Source organism: Somniosus microcephalus, unplaced genomic scaffold, assembly GCF_052327205.1.
Source record: "Somniosus microcephalus isolate GS21.2 unplaced genomic scaffold, FLI_Smic_1.0 unresolved_chr2, whole genome shotgun sequence".
Taxonomy (NCBI): Eukaryota; Metazoa; Chordata; class Chondrichthyes; order Squaliformes; family Somniosidae; genus Somniosus; species Somniosus microcephalus.
Window position 1 is genome coordinate 79,302,953 of NW_028225180.1, and position 18,645 is coordinate 79,321,597.

Sequence of the window (18,645 nt, forward strand, 5' to 3'; positions counted from 1 at the left end):
AATTAATTAGAGCAGGCACTTTATGCTGCCCAATTTGCTGAAAGAACGGTTTGTAGGTCCACTGCACTGCTGGTGGGGAGCGGGAGGAATTGAAATCAAAGTAAAGTAAGCAAGTTAAGAATAGCTTGTTTGAGAATTCTATTTAAGTTAGGTTAAGGGTTGCGCTGGCCTTCGTTGTACCTGCAACAAGTTCCACTCTGGCTGGGCCTCCCCAGCGACTGCCAGCTCGAAACTCATTCCTCATCTTGGCACCCGAGGAGAAGTAGCACCTATCCCGAGATTGAGGCTGTAGGAGACCGCCACCTCGTATTAAAGTTGCTAATCCTACTTAGAACACCGAGTGGTGGAGGGCATGCTGCTCACAGTCACTTGTCAATGTTTATTCTATACATTACTTATCTTCACAGCAATAAATATACATACAATTGCAAACAAATGCTTTTAACATTTGAGTGTAACTATTTAAGTTCAATTGCAACAACTCCCTTCCTGTCCTACCGGGGAGGAGGGGGGGGGGGGGGGGGCGGGGAAGAAATAAATCATAAAGTGCATCAGATCATAAAAATGCTGAACAGGATTAAGAAGCAGAAACTCCAGTGCTTGCACACGTCAAGAAGGTCCAGCTGTAGATGGAGCACATTCGTAGTCACTTTACATACACCAACTGCAGTCTTGTCCGTCAGGCTCGGCACTGACCAACACATCCTGTAGGACTAACAAAAACACTCGTCAATGCCACACTAAGCTGCCTTCTCGCCCTCACTCCATCCCAGCTAATAGGAGACGTTTAATTACCCTTCACAAAAAAAACCCATTTATACTAGGTTGGTGCAGTTAGCATTCACATTGGAACGCAAGTGGCTTTACAGCGAGAAACCGCGATGAAGAGCCCAGGATAACAGCGTGGGACGCCATAATAGCGCAATAAGGACGAGGTAAATTTAGACACCAAGATTGGATTTTAGAAACCTTAATATTTGCAGGTAGATAGACTGGGGAGGTCAGGAATTCTGCAGTTTGGAGACAGGGGAGGAGAGAAAGATGCACACTGCACAGTCTCCTACTGTTAAATGAGTCAAGATACAGGGAAGAGCCATTTGCAGCTTAGGAGGAAGAGGAAGATTGGGAAGCACCATCCAATATTGGTGTTGATAAAAAGTTACGATGGCAGTGGGCAGCTAGGTTACACAGACAGGACAACCTAGATGTGGTCACTTACTGGAGCTTTAGCTAACTGATTAGCAGTCAATGCAGTGCATTTTTAATCAATTACTACAAGATCGCAGACAGCTTGGTCATAAAATTAAACAATCCTTTGTTATGCTTGGAGTAATCCAGTTGGATTCTAGCAGAACTGTCGACTGCAGAAATGGAGCAATGCAGTCAGTAGGTTTGCTTGCAACAATGAGAGATCTGGGATCTAGTATCCCACTGGAAGGATCACAAGATTGACGTATACTTTGCTGACTACATTCTTGTGTTACCCAGCACCTAGAACATTTCCCCACTCATTGCTGAACTAGAAACCTCCACAAGCTTTTGAGGTCAGTCTGCTCCAGATTAGAATCTTTCTTCTAGAGTCGAGATCGTATTCAACGCCCCCCCCCACCCCACCCCCGGTTCTACGTAGAGCCCATACCTTCTATACCATGGTCTATCAGTACAGCTGGTGACAGTATTAACAGATCTTGGGGCCAGTCACTATCCAACAAGGCTGTGTTTTCTGGGGAGGAGGAAGAGTCCGAATCCAGGTCCAAGTAGCACCTGGAGTGATTGCAGAGGGTGCAGTATGGGGGCGTCCCGCTCGGCCCCTGTGGATAAGGCACCAATTCCTTCTGCAGGTAGCTCCGAATTGCACCACTGTGGTGAGCTGGGCGGCCTCGGTGCCATATATAATGGGAAGGAATGGTGGCAATCACCTGGAACAAATATTTTAAAAAAGTTGTCACAATGGGAAAACAAACTACTCTCAGACAACACACACAAACTCACCTCACGGAGTCACAGATTGAAGTGACCAATATTTCAGGCCACACTGGATCCTGCACTGTGTTAGTGTCAGCTGTGCCTCAGTGGGTAGCGCACTCGCCTCCGAGGGCATGGGCTCAAGTCCCGCTCCAGGGACTTGAGCACAAAGCTTGGCTGATACTCCAGTGCAGTGCTGAGGGAGCGCTGCATTGTCGGAGGTGCCGTCCTTCGGATGAGACGCTAACCCGAGGCCCCGTCTGCCCGCTCAGGTGGATATAAAAGATCCCATGGCCACTACTGGAAGAGGAGCAGGGGGAGTTCTCCCCGGTGTCCTGGGGCCAATATTTATCCCTCAACCAACATCACTAAAACAGATGATACAGTCATTATCACACTGCTGTTTGTGGGAGCTTGCTGTGCGCAAATTGGCTGCCGCGTTTCCTACATTACAACAGTGACCACACTCCAAAAGTACTTCATTGGCTGTAAAGCGCTTTGAGACTTCCGGTGGTCATGAAAGGCGCTATATAAAAATTTAAGTTTTTCTTTTCTTTTACCTGCCATTCCTTGGATAGTCGCCCTAGTGGCTCAGCTGCGTTAAGAGTATAAACCCACCTCCCAACATTCTGTACACCAAGCACTTGCCATGATACCCAAGAGAACTCCCTGTGGAGAGCAGCACAGTGCATCATTTCATAGACGCAGAAGAACACAAGAATTAGCAGCAGGAGGAGGCCATACGGCCCCTGGATCCTGCTCCGCCATTCAATAAGATCATGGCTGATCTTCAACCTCAAAAATTGGATGCACACACCTGGAGTGACAGAACTGCACCTATTTTTTCCCCCCCTCATCAGTTACACCCACTTGTCAAATGTAACCGATCAGAAAACCTACTCTTGTCAGTCAGAATCCTCCCTGGAGATCAAGGCTGAGTCATTGTCCTACCATCTTAACCCATTTCTCTGGCGAGGTTGGGTCAGTGCCAAGTGCGTTTGGACTAAAACTGAAATCAAATTCTTAAACTGCCGTGGTGGGATCTGAACTCTCAATCTCGGGATTATTAGTCTGGTAACAACCACTAGACTACCATCTTCACTTCAGGGCAGTTGCAAATACTGAGCCGAGACCAGTGCCTCTTAGGGGGGAAAAAGGTCATAAGAGTCTTGCTGTACTCATGACCTGGAGGTTAAAATATGCCCACGGTATAACAAACAAAGAAGAAAGGAGGAAGGAAGATGGTAAAGCATCCTCCTACATTTTTTTGACTGACAATTGCAAGAGCTGCCAGGGCTCAAAGTGGCCGAGAAGATGTAGTCAAAAACAAGTTTCACTTGTCCAACTACATATTTTTTTGACTGACGATCGCAAGAGTTGTCTGTCATGCAATGGGCATCAGAACATAAGAATTAGGAGCAGGAGTAGGCCATACGGCCCCTCGAGCCTGCTCCACTATTCAATAAGATCATGGCTGATCTTAGTCCTCAGCTCCACTTTCCTGCCCGATCCTCATATCCCTCAATTCCCCATGAGCCCAAAAATCAATCAATCTCAGCCTTGAATATACTCAACAACTCAGCCTCCACAGCCCTCTGGGGTAGAGAATTCCAAAGATTCACAGCCCTCCGAGTGAAGAAATTCCTCATCTCAGTCTTAAATGGCCGACCCCTTATTCTGAGGCTGTGACCTCCTGGTTCTAGACTCTCCAGCCAGGGGAAACATCCTCGAAGAATCTTACATGTTTCAATGAGATCACCTCTCATTCTTCTAAACTCCAGAGAGTATAGGCCCAATCTACTCAATCTCTCCTCCTAGGAGAACCCTCTCATTCCAGGGATCAATATTGTGAACCTTCATTGCACCGCCTCTAATGCATGCATGTCCTTTCTCAAATAAGGAGACCAAAGCTGTGCGCAGTACTCCAGGTGTGGTTTCACCAAAGCCCTGTACAATTGTAGCAAGACTTCCTTACTCTTGTGCTCCATCCCCCTTGCAATAAAGGCCAACATGCCATTTGCCTTCTTAATTGCTTGCTGTACCTGCATGCTAACATTCAGTGGTTCCTGTACGAGGACATCTAAATCTCTCTGAACACCAACATTTAATAGTTGCTCACAATTTAAAAAATATTCTGATTTTCTATTCTTCCCACCAAAGTGAATAACCTCACATTATATTCCATCTGCCACCTTATCGCCCACTCACTTAAACCTGTCCATATCCCTCTGCAGGCTCGGTGTCCTCCTCACTTTCCCACCTAGCTTTGTATCGGCAGCAAAACCTGGATACATTACACTCGGTCCCTTCAGCCAAGTAAACACTAGCAGGACCCTGTAGTTGCAACAGCAACTCACCTGCTCACAGCAACGCCGGCTCACCGCCGCCCTGTAATTCATTTGAGCCCACAGGTCAAGCCGCAGTTTGAGGAAGTCCGGGACAAGTTTCCTCCAGTTTTCACCCAGCGCCCATGGGAAAATTTCATACTTGTATTGCTCTTCGTCCTCTTCCATGTCATTTGCCAGGTACCTGTGGGACCAGCTAACCGTTAACCCTGCTGGAATTCTTGCATTGGCACTGCACATCGCAATAAATACTTTCAAATACAGCATAGCAGGAGGCCACTCGGCCCATCGTGCCAGCTCCTTGAACAAGCTCTCCAATGAATCCCACTCCCCTGCTCTTTCCCCATACCCCAGCAAACCTTTCCTTTCAGTATTTATCCAATGTAGTTAGCTTCTCCCCCCTCCAAAGATGGGACACAATTCACAAGTAACTTCAATACCCAGCAAGATGAATACCTACTTCACACATCCGATATCAAAAAGTTATTTGGGGAATTGAAGACAAGTCTGCGTTAGTGTCTTTTCCTCCTCCCCCAGTTGAAGGGTGGCTGGCGATTTGATCCCCAAGCCTCTTGCCAACAATTGAAGGTGCACTCTCTTCTTCCTCCCTTCACTAAAGGGTGCGGGAGAACCTTTGACCTTGGATCTGGAGGTTAAAATAGGCCCACAGTAGAACAATCGATTAAGAAAAGGGGGAAGGTGGCAAAGTGTCCCCATCTTTTGTAATGGTTTTAGGACCTTGCATTGCCCAGCAGTTCACAGCTCAATGTGAGTCAGGCAGTACTGCCTTCATAAGGGGTGCCTGAAATATTGCCAATCTGTCGAGAGCAAGCCCGGGGGGGGGGGCGGGCGACCCTTTCTTAGAGGCAAATCATTTTGACCATTAGACTAGATCGCACGTGCATTGCCCAGTCCTGCAGGTAGAAGATCCGACTGCAGTCATGCTCACAGACGTGTACTTACAATGCCAAGAAAAAGTTCATCCTGGAGTAGTCACTCGTGTGAAGGACTGCGCGTTTGAAGTACGTCAGGACCATGGCCAGCAGATACTGAAAGAGAATTGGGAGTTCAGACAAAGGTTAAAGAGGCCGACAACAAGAAATAGGAGCTGGAGGCAGCCATTCAATAAGATCATGGCTGATCTTCAACCTCAACTCCACTTTCCCACCCGATCCCCATATCCCTGCTCCAATACACGAGTTGGTGCAAATTGGAGGACTTAATTCGTGCAGCTATACATTCTACAACAGGGAGTCATCCAAGAACTCATTAGACTGTGGAACTAAGCCTGAAAACCAAGCTCTTCATAACCAAAAGCACAGCTTTCTTCCCTTAGAAGGATGATAGGAGAGAGAGGTCCCTCCAAGGCCAGAACTGGTCTCTTACAGCCTTCTGGACTCAACATCAAGTTCAACAATTTCAGACCATAACCTCAGCCCCTATTTTTTTTCCCCTCACATGGCAGCTGTCTTTCATTCTGCCAGTGCCATTTACACTTCATCTGGAGCATTTGAGTATTTCCAGCATTTTGTGTTTTTATTTCAGATTTCCAGCATCCACAGTATTTTGCTTTTGTATTGGTCTCTTATAGCTCTATAGAAGCATAGAAAGTTACAGCACGGAAGGAGGCCATTTCGACCCATCATGTCCACGCCGACCAACAAAGAGCTATCTAGTCTAATCCCACTTCCCAGCTCTTGGTCCGTAGCCCCGCAGGTTACAGCATCCCAAGTGCACATCCAAGTACCCTCTGGGTGAAGAAATTTCCCCTCTAAACCTTCCACCAATTACTTTAAATCTGTGCCCCCTGGTTTTTGACCCCTCTAAGGGAAGTGGGTCCTTTCTATCCACTTTATCTAGGCCCCATATAATTTTATACACCTCAATAAGGTCTCCCCTTAGCCTCCTCTGTTCCAAGGAAAACAGACCCAGCCTATCCAGTCTTTCCTCATAGCTAAGATTCTCTACTCCTGGCAACATCCTTGTAAATCTCCTCTGAACCCTCTCCAGTGCGATCACATCTTTCCTGTAATGTGGTGACCAGAACTGCACGCAGTATGCCAGCTGAGGTCTAACCAGTGTTTTACACAGTTGAAGCATAATCCCCCTGCTCTTGTATTCTGTGCACGGCTAATAAAGGCAAGCATTCGGTATGCGTTCTTAACCACCTTATCTACCTGGCCTGCTACCTCCAAGGTCCCTTTGTTCCTCTACACTACTCGGTGTCCTACCATTTAATGCGTATTCCCTTTCCTCGTTAGCCCTCCCCAAATGCATTACCTCACACCTCTGGATTGAATTGCATTTGCCACTGTTCTGCCCACCTGACCAATTTATTGATATCTTCCTGCAGTCTGCAGCTTCCACCATCCAACCGATTTTAGTATCATCTGCAAACTTCTTAAATCATACCCCTTATATTCAAGTCAAGATCATTGATATATACCACAAAAAGCAAGGGACCTAGCACCCCAAAGGCTTTACGGCAACCCTTTCCCAGTACCTTGTCTGCGATTCTACAGCAACTGTCCATCCATAGGAAGTCCTGAATCACCTCATCATCTGTAAGAAACACCAACACCAAGTGCAGTTAGCATACATACAGCTCCCCACTGACCAATATGGACTCGTTGCAGAACATTAATCCTTTTAGATGGCTCACGTGCTAGTTTAATGGGTCAAATAATTCCGTGCATTTGCCTGACGTACAGCACGCTAGAGACAGAACGGGTCACTGGTGGACTCGGAGGGCAGCAAACACCAAAGCGCGATCAAGCAAGGCCATTCTGATCAAAGCCCAACGCAGTAGGGATGGGCGATGGGTCCCATTGTTTCCTGTCAGTTGAATTTCTAGATCAAGAGGAACTGGTGCCCATTTCAAATCAGCCAAGTCATTAAAGACAAAGGAAAAATCAAAAAAACAGTTTAGCCTTTTGTAGTTTTATTTCTATTGGGGCTCCATAAAGAGTCAGCAATACATTTTAGGTACACAAACTCATGGCATTTTCACTCATGATGCTTGGGTACCATGCACATTCCCATCCCAGCCCCCTTGCCACCTTCAAGTGGGAAACACGCACAGGTTGGAGCATAAAAGGGGCCGAGTCAGGTTTAACATTAATCCTCCCTCCACCCAATGTTTGAGCTTCAAGCTTTGAGGAAAACTTTCTTCTCTTCCGCACCCCCCCCTTTTTAAATATCTGTCCATTGCCAAGAACTTACAGTGCAACAAAAGCTTAAGATAAAGTGCAATAAAGAGGTCAAAAGTTGCAGGGTACAAAACCCAAGTGAAGAAATCTAACTTGGAACTTCTAACAAGGTGAAAAAAGAACCATCAGCTAAAACAAATTGCTGTGAACAGTTAGATGCTTTACCAGAGAGTTGAAAGGTTTCCATGTTGACTTTTAGTGTCCAATTATAATAATGTGTCCTAGTTTAAGACCTGGAGAAAGTGTGCATTTTATTCTGAATACATGTTAACAGATGACCACATTGTAGCAACACCAATTCTGATCAGTTCTACAGCAACGTGGGATTCAAGTCCCAATAACAGTTAAAGTTTTCTATTAAAGCAACACTGACCAGAAATATTTGTGGCAGAGAGAATCGACAGCAAGGGTAATAAGGGGCCTGTGTTTTTCCAATTGAAATCCGCACCATTTGGTGACAGTGTGAATGTTGCAAGAAACCTCCTTTGAACACTTTCAGAAAAAATCACAACCTCCAATGCGCGTGCTTGCACCACTTGCTCACTTCACAGCCTGGCCACTTGGGTTCCAACATCAAAACTGCCCAGTCAACAATTAGACCGCGGTGATCAACGGCATTTGAACTGCTTAATGTTCATACATCAGCGTCAAGAATGAACAGCATCAGAGAAAGGCAAGACCAGGAGTGGACACTCAAAACTAGCATCCTCAGCAAAAGACTTGCATTTCTCCAGCGCCTTCCACAACCTCAGGACATCCCAAAGCACTTTGCAGCCAATGAAGTACTTTGGAAGTGTAGTCACTGAATGTAGGAAACGCAGCAGCCAATTTGCACACAGCAAGCTCCCACAAACAGCAATGTGATAATGACCAGATCATCTGGTTGTTTTAAAAAAAAAAGTGATGTTGATTGAGGGATAAATATCGGCCCCAGGACACCGGGGAGAACTCCCCTGCTCTTCTTCGAAATAGCGGCCGCGGGATCTTTTACGTCCACCCGAGAGTAGACGGGGCCTTGGTTTAACATCTCATCTGAAAGACGGCACCTCCGACAGTGCGGTGCTCCCTCAGTACTGCCCCTCCGACAGTGCAGCGCTCCCTCAGTACTGCCCCTCCGACAGTGCGGCCCTCCCTCAGTACTGCCCCTCCGACAGTGCGGCCCTCCCTCAGTACTGCCCCTCCGACAGTGCGGCCCTCCCTCAGTACTGCCCCTCCGACAGTGCGGCCCTCCCTCAGTACTGCCCCTCCGACAGTGCGGCCCTCCCTCAGTACTGCCCCTCCGACAGTGCGGCACTCCCTCAGTACGAGGGTCAGCCTAGCTTTATGTGCTCAAGTCTCTGGAGTGGGACTTGAACCCACAACCATCTGGCTCAGGCGAGGGTGCTACCCACTGAGCCTCGGCGGCACTACTGTTCGCTAGATTCAAGTCTATTATATATTGAGAATTATTCATTTCTTTGGCATTGTTATCCAAGCTACAGCTCCAGCAAAGGGTCAAATGACAGCATCACACTGCTGTGGGACTTCAACACCAGTCTAAATGCTTCACTGATCTGGCTAACAAGCGTCACCCGATGGTGAGCGAGTGCACTGCAGCAGTATTTGCAAGCACTAGAGGTAAACAAAAGACCAGTGTGAAAAAGGAAACGAGCACAGGTTTGGGAAACAGCTCGTCCCCCAATACACTGCAGCATTTCACGGGTCCCAGTTGTGCCGCTGGAGTCTTGGGATCATAGAAACATAGAAGATAGGAGCAGGAGTAGGCCATTCGGCCCCTCGAGCCTGCTCTGCCATTTAATGAGATCATGGCTGATCATCCAAATTCAGTACCCTGTCCCTGCTTTCTCCCCATATCCCTTGATCCCTTTAGCCTTAAGAAATATATCTAACTCCTTCTTGAATATATTTAATGAATTGGCCTCTACTGCCTTGTGTGGTAGAGAATTCCACGTTTTCTCTCTACCACCTTTTTTGAATAGTGGGGTAACATTAGCTACCCTCCAATCCATGGGTACTGTTCCAGATTCCATCGAATTTTGGAAGATCATCAATGCATCTACTATTTCTCGAGCCACTTCCTTAAGTACCCTGGTATGTAGATTATCAGGCCTTGGGGATTTATCAGCCTTCAATCCCATCAATTTCCCTAACACCATTTCCCTACAAATTCTGATTTCTTTCAGTTCCTCCCTCTCATTAGACCCTATGTTCCCCGGCATTTCTGGGAGGTTATTTGTTTCCTCCTTTGTGAAGACAGAACCAAAATATGTATTTAATTGGTCTGCCATTTCTTTGTTCCCCATTATAAATTCCCCTGATTCTGACTGCAAGGGACCTGCACTTGACTCCACCAATCTTTTTCTCTTCACATATCTATAAAAGGTACATACGGACGCACGAACAAGGAGTTCAAATGTTATTGATGACGGGAGGTTCGGATTGTTGCTGCCTACGCCACTTGCTCACTGATGCCCGGCACCATCAGGTGATGCAATCACCAGAACTGCGCTGCCAAGTTACAGACGAAAGGAAAATCCAAGTCTCTCGCAATCCCAAGAGTATAATCACACTTGACAACAATCCTACTCTACAGAGCCAACTTTTGTACTAGTTACACCACGGGGGCACGTTGGAGGCAGGACTGCTGCTTGTCGGGTCGATGTCCCGCCTCCATCGATTTGTGGCCAACCCATGCTATTTTCCCTTGATTGACCTCGTTAAGCCCGCCAATTAAGGGAAAGCCAGTTATAGAGACTGTCAACATATGACGTTTCATCATTTGACAGCTCTGAAGCTGTCAAACACTGACATTATCTGTTGTTTGATGAGTTCTTGAATTCAAGACCTCATCAAACTTCTTTCTTTAGCAGAAATTAGATGGTTGTTGCATTAGAGAGTGCGAGATTCTCCGCATCCCCAACTCTTGAAGCCTGTAGGAACAAAGGTAAGTAAACTTTTTCTAACACTTTCCACTTACCTCACATACTCACCTCTCCACACTTGCACCCATCACTTACCTTCACAGCGCACTTTTGCACCCCTCCGACCCACTACTCGCCTTGGTGGCCCTGGCGGGGGTTCGCAGCCTTCGGGAAGCCTGCACTTGTGGGTAAAATGGGGATAATCCTCTTATCTGTCTGTTAAGTGGCTGTAATCCCCTTCCCGCCTCCTGGCGAGATGGCACGGAGGCGGGTTAGGCACCCGCCCCCAAATTCTGCCATTGTCCCGGTAGTCCCATCCAGGCTTGGGACCAAAACTAGCAGTTAACGTTCACACTACAAGTGCCAGGTAATGACCATGGCAGCCATCGCCACTTGATATTCAATGAGTTTCCTCCCCCCACCTGCCATTAACATCTTTTTTGGGGGGGGGGGGGGGGGGGGGGGGGAAAAAGAGAAATCACTAATGACCAGAAGCTGAACCAACACCATGGCTACAACAACAGGGCAAAGGCCGAGTACTCTTAGCAAGCGACTCACTTACTGACTCCTCAAAGCCGATCCGCCATCTACAAAGGCTCAAGCTAGAGTGTTACGAATACTCACCGTGCATCTAGTTTGGTGCAGCGACAACACAAGCTAGATACCATCCAAGACAGAGTAATTCAGTTGATCGGTGCCCCTGCCATTGGACTCCAGATCCACCACTGGTGCACGGTGGCTGTAGTACACATGGTCTGCAATAACTCAACTCCATTATTTCAGCAGCACCTCTCTCCCCGACAACCAAGGGCAAGCAGCAATGTTGTGGAAACGCCATTACCTCCTGGTCACACCCCATCCTGATTTATATCACCCTTCCTTCATCATTGTTGGGTCACTACCCTTGAACTGCCTGAATGGCGTCAGCTTCGGAGCACCGCTGCTACAAGGACTACAGCCGTTCAAGGAGGAAAGCCCATCATCACATTCAAGGGAATTAGGCAATAAATGCCCACTTGGAAGATACCAGACGAGAATCCTCCGTGAAACCATACCCCAAATAAGAATCAGTATCTTGAAAAGGAGAAGACAACTGGGGCAGAAAAACTAATACCGGTAAATTTAACATGCTCCTTCAGAAGTGGCCCTCAAAATTTTTTAAAGGCCTCCATTAATAAATCCAAGATCAACACCAGTCTTTAAAAATGTCCCAACAGCTGCAAGCTCTGCGCTCGAGTGTGTGCCAAGTAAGGGATCTAGACTCCTTCATGTTATTCCCTAAATAACCAGCTTTTCTTTTGACGAAAACTACGGGCTTAGCCATTGTTTTAAGTTCCCTATGTTACTCTTCGTAAGCAGGGAACTTGCTATCCAACTGCTTTACTCTAAGCCAGAAGGATCAGACTCCAGAGCACAGATAGCCACAATCACTAAATGGGAAACCAATTCGAGGCAGATCACCCGATACGCTTCATAGCTTCGTAAGGCTATAACGGGACTGATGAAGATCTGAGGAGCAGATGAATTCACTTAACACTGATGGACAGGAGCAGATGTATCTCAGCCAAGAGATAAAGCCTATGTTGCATCACACCCTTCAGAGTCGGCTTGACTCAGTGGATGGAAAAAAAAGTTAGCTCATCAAGCCCCACACAGGGACTTCAGCAAATCTAGCCTGCCATTAGGTGACTTACAATGGAGTACGGCACAGTTAGAGCTGCCATCCTGCAGGAGGTGTTAAACAAAGGTTCTAGCTGCCTTGTTCAGATGGATTTTATAAAGGTATCACGACACTTGAATGCTCTCCGCCTCAATTTTAAAATTCTCATCCTGGTTTTCAAATCCCTCCATGTCCTCACCCCCCTCCCCATCTCTAACCTCCTCCAGCCCTCCACCATCTCTGTGCTCCTCCAATTCTTGCTTCTTCTCTATCCCCTATTTTCTAAACTCCACCATTGGCAGCCGTGCCTTCAGCTGCCTGGGCCCCAAGTTCTGGAATTCCCTCCCTAAACCTCTCCTCCTTTAAGACACTCCTTAAAACCTACTTCTTTGGCCAAGCTTTTGGTCACCAGTCCCAATATCTCATGTGCCTCAGTGTCAAATTTGTTTGATAACGCTCCTGTGAAGTGCCTTGGGACGCTTTACTAGGTTAATGGCGCTACATAAATGCAAGTTGTTGTTGTATGCTAACCAACATTAATCCTTCAGATACAACATTTAAAATGGTCTTATCTCCATTGTGGTTTGTGGGCCATTGTTGGGGGAGGAATAGTGGCCACATTGACCTACATAACCACAGCACTCCAGAATTAATTCATTAGATGAAATGCTTTGAGGCACCTGTGACCAGGCACTATAGAAATGCAAGCAGTTTATTTTGGGCAGTTCCCCAAAAAACATTATTCCGTCAGTACTGTACTGAACTGGCAGCTGTCAAGTCTCAGTTGAGGAAAGTCAGGCTTGTTCCAGCCAGTCACAGAATTAAAAAAAGAGACAGAGACATAAAATATCTTCATTTTAAATCACACCATCTCCACACAACACAGCAGGCATCCCAGCAGACTGGTTTAGATTGGGATCTGACAGAACTGGAGGAAACTGGCTTTAATACAAGGATCACAGGTTTCAAGAGACCTTTACCCCAAGTTGTGCGGCTGCCTGTGACACGATGAAGCAGCACAAAATGTGGAAAGCCAGGTCAAATAGTCTTGGCCTCATCCGAGCACAATTCACCTGGTACCTCAATAGGAGGCCACACTGGTTAGTGCGCAAAGCGAGGGCAAGTAGCAGTGACAAGAGGTGCAACATTTTTTGGCATCCAGGGAGATTACAAATGCATTGTCTATTTTGTGCCACATGAATATTTACCAAACTCATGGACGCATCTCCAATAAGAATGACCAGTTAAAAAAAAAAATCCCAACCAAGTTAGGAAATCAAGTTATTCCAAGCGCCTTACTTGGTACAATCAAGAATCAGCTCAATAAAGAAAACTTGTGTCTATCAGGCAAGGATGAAAAATAGCTGCTTCACAGATTTATGAAAGGGAAATTGCATTTGACACATCTGGAGTTTTTTGATGTTGTAACTAGCAGAATAGGTAAGGGGGAACCAGTAGATGTGGTGTATTTGGATTTTTAGAAGGCATTTGATAAGGTGCCACACAAGAGGTTATTAAACAAAATTAGGGCTCATGGGATTGGGGGTAATATACTAGCATGGATTGAGGATTGGTTAACAGACAGAAAACAGAGAGTAGGAATAAACAGGTCATTTTCGGGTTGGCAGGCTGTAACTAGTGGGGTATCGCAAGGATCAGTGCTTGGGCCTCGGCTATTCACAATCTATATCAATGATTTGGATGAGGGGACCAAATGTAATATATCCAAGTTTGCTGATGATACAAAGTTGGGTGGGAATGTAAGTTGTGAGGAGGATGCAAGGAGGCTTCAAGGGGATATAGACAGGCTAAGTGAATGGGCAAGAACATGGCAAATGGAATATAGTGTGGAGAAATGTGAAGTTATCCACTTTGATAGGAAAAATAGAAAAGCAGAGTATTTTTTTTTTTAAACGGAGATTGGGAAATGTTGGTGTTCAGCAGGACCTGGGTGTCCTTGTACACGAATCACAGAAAGTTAACATGCAGGTACAGCAAGCAATTAGGAAAGCAAATGGTATGTTGGCCCTTATTACAAGAGGATTTGAGTATAAGAGTAAAGATGTCTTCCTGCAATTATATAGGGCCCTGGTGAGACCACACCTGGAGTATTGTGCACAGTTTTGGTCTCCTTACCTAAGGAAGGATATACTTGCCATAGAGGGAGTGCAACGAAGGTTCGCCAGACTGGTTCCTGGGATGGGGGGATTGTCCTATGAGGAGAGATTGAGTAGACTAGGCCTATATTCTCTAGAGTTTAGAAGAATGAGAGGTGATCTCATTGAAACATACAAAATTCTTACAGGGATTGACAGGGTAGATGCAGGGAGGATGTTTCCCCCTGGCTGGGGAGTCTAGAACCAGGGGTCACAGACTCAGAATAAGGGGTCGACCATTTAGGACTGAGATGAGGAGGAATTTCTTCACTCAGAGGGTGGTGAATCTTTGGAATTCTCTACCCCAGAGGGCTGTGGAGGCTCAGTCGTTGAGTATATTCAAGGCAGAGATCGATAGATTTTTGAATATTAAGGGAATCAAGGGATATGGGGATAGTGCAGGAAAGTGGAGATGAGGTAGATGATCAGCCATGATCTTATTGAATGGCGGAGTAGGCTCGAGGGGCCGAATGGCCCGTTCCTTTGTTCTCAACATTTCCAAAATGAACCCCATATTCAGCAGATGGCCAATGCCAAGTAGCAGCTGAGCCAGGCAGGGGCAGGAAGGAGGAAGGAAAAAATAGCCAGGATACACACACCTGATCCAATGACTCTGGCTGGAAAAGCACATACACATGGATGGCAGGATCAGGCCCAGCTGTGCTTACAGCCATGGTTGAATAGCATCGCAATGTTCAATCTCTTGTTTGCGAAAAATTGACACTTGGGTTAGGTAGTGATGGGTAGTTGGCACCTGTAGAACTGCACCCTAGCACAATTAGTAGGGGCAGAAAGACTAATAAAGCTTGGAAAATTCTAAAGTATTTATACCAGTCCTTAGCACCCATCCAATGCATAGGATTCCATAGGATATTCCACAGACAGGCCATTCGGCCCAAACAGTCCATGCCGGCATTTTTGCTAAACTCATCGAAATCCATCAGCAAAGCCCTCTATTCCTTTCTCCCTCATGGGTTTATCGAGCTTCCTTAAATGCATCTATACTATTCGCTTCAACCACTCCCTGTGGGAGCGAGTTACACATTCTCACCACTCTCTGGGTAAAGAAGTTTCTCCTGAATTCCCTATTGGATTTCTTGGTGACTATCTTATATTGATGGCCTCTAGTTATGCTCTTCCCCACAAGTGGAAACACTCTCTCTCTATCCACTATCAAAACCTTTCATCATTTTAAAGACCTCTATTAGGTCACCCCTCAGCCTTCTCTTTTCCAGAGACAGAGACCCAGCCTGTTCACCCTTTTACTGATGGGTACACCCTCGTATTTCTGGTATCATCCTAGTAAATCCTTTTTGCACCCTCTCCAGATAGCCTTTTTATAATACGGCGACCAGAACAGTACACAGTGCTCCAAGTGCGGTCTAACCAAGGTTCGGTACAAGTTTTGGTAAAGAAGATTTTTAACACCCTCCTACCCCAAAATTCCGACAAAGAAAAGCTAACTTCTCTCCCGAAATACTGAAAGGCCAGCTTTATTTCAATTATAAACACGCTCACGATATCAACATTTTCCCCACTGGTTGTCAACTACAAGTCCACCAAGACAGTCGAGGATTATTAAAGGGGAAATTCAAAATACCAAATAAGCAGGGCCAGAACAAGCTAGCAAATCTAGAGGATAAGTGAATTAATGAACATACCAAGAAGCTTGAGAAAGGCTTCCAACTCCTGGTGCTGGATGACAAACGGAGCCTCCTTGGAAACGTTTGACATCTTGCTGGATTCCCCTTCACCCCTCTCCTGCAGGCGAGGCCTCCGAACCACCAAATCCCAGTTCTGTCGTGACAACTTTGAAACCCCTGGCTTCACCTGAATGGTGACCGAAGAGCGATTCTGTGAGCGGGTCCGGTTGTGCCTCATGATGGTAAATGAAGGCAGTTAGGGGTGGTCTGCAATATAAACAGGAATGGGAATCAGGTCACAGGCCATGATGCAGTTCCAAGGTAACCACAGGGATAAAGGCAGCCCCCATATTGCATGGTGCATTTTAAAGATTGCACAGTACAAAACAAAAGTCAGATGTGTGTCAGGTTAATATTCTTTGTTCAATTCTCCAATAAACTAGACTTCTATCTTTCATAAAGTTTAGCACATTTTAAAGAAAAAAAGACTTGCATTTATATAGCGTCTTTCATGACCACTGGACACCCCAAAGCACTTTACAGTCAATGAAGTACTTCTTGAAGTGTAGTCACTGTTGTAATGTAGGAAACCCAGCAGCCAATTTGCACACAGCAAGCTCCCACAAAACAGCAATATGATAATGCCCAAATAATGTTTTTAGTGATGTTGATTGTGGGATAAATATTGCCAGGACACCAGGAATAACTCCCCTACTCTGAAATAATGCAATAGGATCTTTCACGTCCACCTGAGAGAGCAGACTGGGCCTCGGTTTAACGTCTCATCGGAAAGACAGCACCTGCGACAGTGCAGCACTCCCTCAGTACTGCCCTGGAGTGTCAGCTTAGATTTTTGTGCTCAAGTCTCTGGAGTGAGGCTTGAACCCACGACCTTCTGATTCAGAGGTGAGGGTGCTACCCACGGAGCCATGGCTGATGCTATTTTATAGGGTCGGGTCCACTTATTGCAGTACTAGCCCGTGAGGCACATAGTTTCTGGAATAGCAAGTGCAAGCCTGAACTATTTCAGTCTTTTCCTTAGGGAACCATAGCAACACCTGCAGGCTAGATGAATCATGGAATAGGACCATAGCAACACAACTAGTCATATCCTAAGTTAGCCAAATCTTGGGGGCTGGAGCAAGACAATTGGCCACAAGGCACCAAGGGTTGTGGGGGGTGGGAAAAGAGAACAAGGGGGAAAAATGTTTTCACTCATCACTATACAGCAGCCTCAAACTAGAAATGCACACCCACTGAAGACAGGATTGAGCACAGGGCTGTGACACCCTCTACAATTTACCAGCTCAAGATTATACAGAATGAGCACAGGGGCAAGGTATTAGGACACCACTTCTGGAATAATCCCCCAGGTGAGGGAGTCAATGCCTCAAGGCCAATAGGCAAGATTAAAAATACTCAGGAAAATTAAACACAGCCTACCAAACCACTTATTTAAAAAGTTACCATTCTATAAATTAGAGCACATCTCTTACTAGAACACCAAACAAACAGAGCTCTATGGGAGGGGAGATGAGCCAATACAAAGATTTCACTCCATTAAAGGAATATTGAAGTTTTTAATCCTTTGTAGGGATACTCAAGCTAAGAAACAAACACTGCCCAAGTTTAAAAGAACTTCAGCTTGTTGGAACAATTGCATCCTAATAGCACCAGTCCCCCATTTTGGAACCAAATAGCTAAACTTTCAAATGATGCATTTTTCAAGCAAATAAAATATACACATTTTAATTCAGAAAACCTCACCACTTATGAACCCCACTCAGTACTTTTCTATTGTTCTACACATTTATTTTTAATAAGGGAATTGGATAAGTACCTGAAGGAAAGAAAATTGCAAGGCTACAAGGAACCATGCAAAATAAGTTTGGGGGTGGGGGGTGGGGGTGTGTGAGGGGAGCACTTTCAACATATGAAACCCTCACTAGAATTGAAATTGTAAATTGGGGTCCCAACCAATTCGTAATCAAGTCCCCTCTCTCCTCAGGCACCACAATCAGTTCATTGCATTTCTCATCCCCCTCAACTTGTGCTGGGAAGCTCAAGTGTATTTATTTTTTGGAGATTTATTCTAGAGGACCTCAAACTGCACACTCTGAGCCCTGGACACTTGACAACTTCAACCTCATGCCCGCCATTTTAGGACCATCTGCAGGTAACTCGAGGCGCAAGCCCGAGAGACTCACTCGAGGGTCTCCTCACCACCACCTTGGCCAACACACACGGTTGGGTTTTGTTTTATTTTATTTTGGCCAGAGTCTGGGCGGCTCTCCCACATTCTATGCCCTTCTACCCGCCATTTAACAACGCCTCCTCGACCAGCCACCCTCACACTCCGCCATTTTGCAGCCCACCCCTTCGCCTCACCTGAATGAGGCACGTGCCGCACCTGGCCGGCCGCCGGCGGGCGACGCGCTTATCACGGGCCGCCGGCCGGCGCGCTGACGTCAGCACGTCGCTCCCAATCGCATCCCCGCCTCGGACCTAAACCCCGCCCACCTCTCGCCCCGCCCACCCACCTACCTCTCGGGCACGCGCAGCGTCGTCACCATGGAAACCGGCGCTCACTCAGTCACCAGCGCCAACCCCGCATTTCGATAAATTAATGCCGGCCGTCGCCTGGGTTACCTTCTTACCCGCAGTTCATCATTAACCCGTCAGATTTTAAATGTCAACCGCGATGTCGTAACATAATTAAAAAAAAGTGTTAAAAAGCAAAAACATA

At 46.3% G+C, this 18,645-nt stretch overlaps 1 protein-coding gene across 4 annotated transcripts; it reads right to left on the reverse strand.

Annotated features, from left to right (window-relative positions):
- Positions 1-359: 359 nt before the first annotated feature.
- On the reverse strand, positions 360-18,527 carry LOC147092859 (speedy protein A-like). 4 transcript variants are annotated; one of them, XM_085976124.1, is made up of 7 exons: positions 18,444-18,527; positions 15,918-16,166; positions 6,814-6,872; positions 5,274-5,359; positions 4,323-4,494; positions 1,640-1,919; positions 360-713 (listed from the first exon to the last, which is right to left on the reverse strand). In XM_085976124.1, exons 2-7 carry the CDS (start codon positions 16,135-16,137, stop codon positions 652-654), a joined length of 879 nt encoding a protein of 292 aa, XP_085832250.1. In that variant the 5' UTR covers positions 16,138-16,166; positions 18,444-18,527; the 3' UTR covers positions 360-651. The 4 variants fall into 4 exon arrangements, with proteins under 4 accessions (XP_085832250.1, XP_085832252.1, XP_085832248.1 ...); XM_085976126.1 differs by lacking the exon at positions 18,444-18,527 and adding an exon at positions 18,288-18,391 and having other exon boundaries at positions 360-705; XM_085976122.1 differs by lacking the exon at positions 18,444-18,527 and adding an exon at positions 18,288-18,391.
- Between the last annotated feature and the right edge of the window lie 118 nt (positions 18,528-18,645).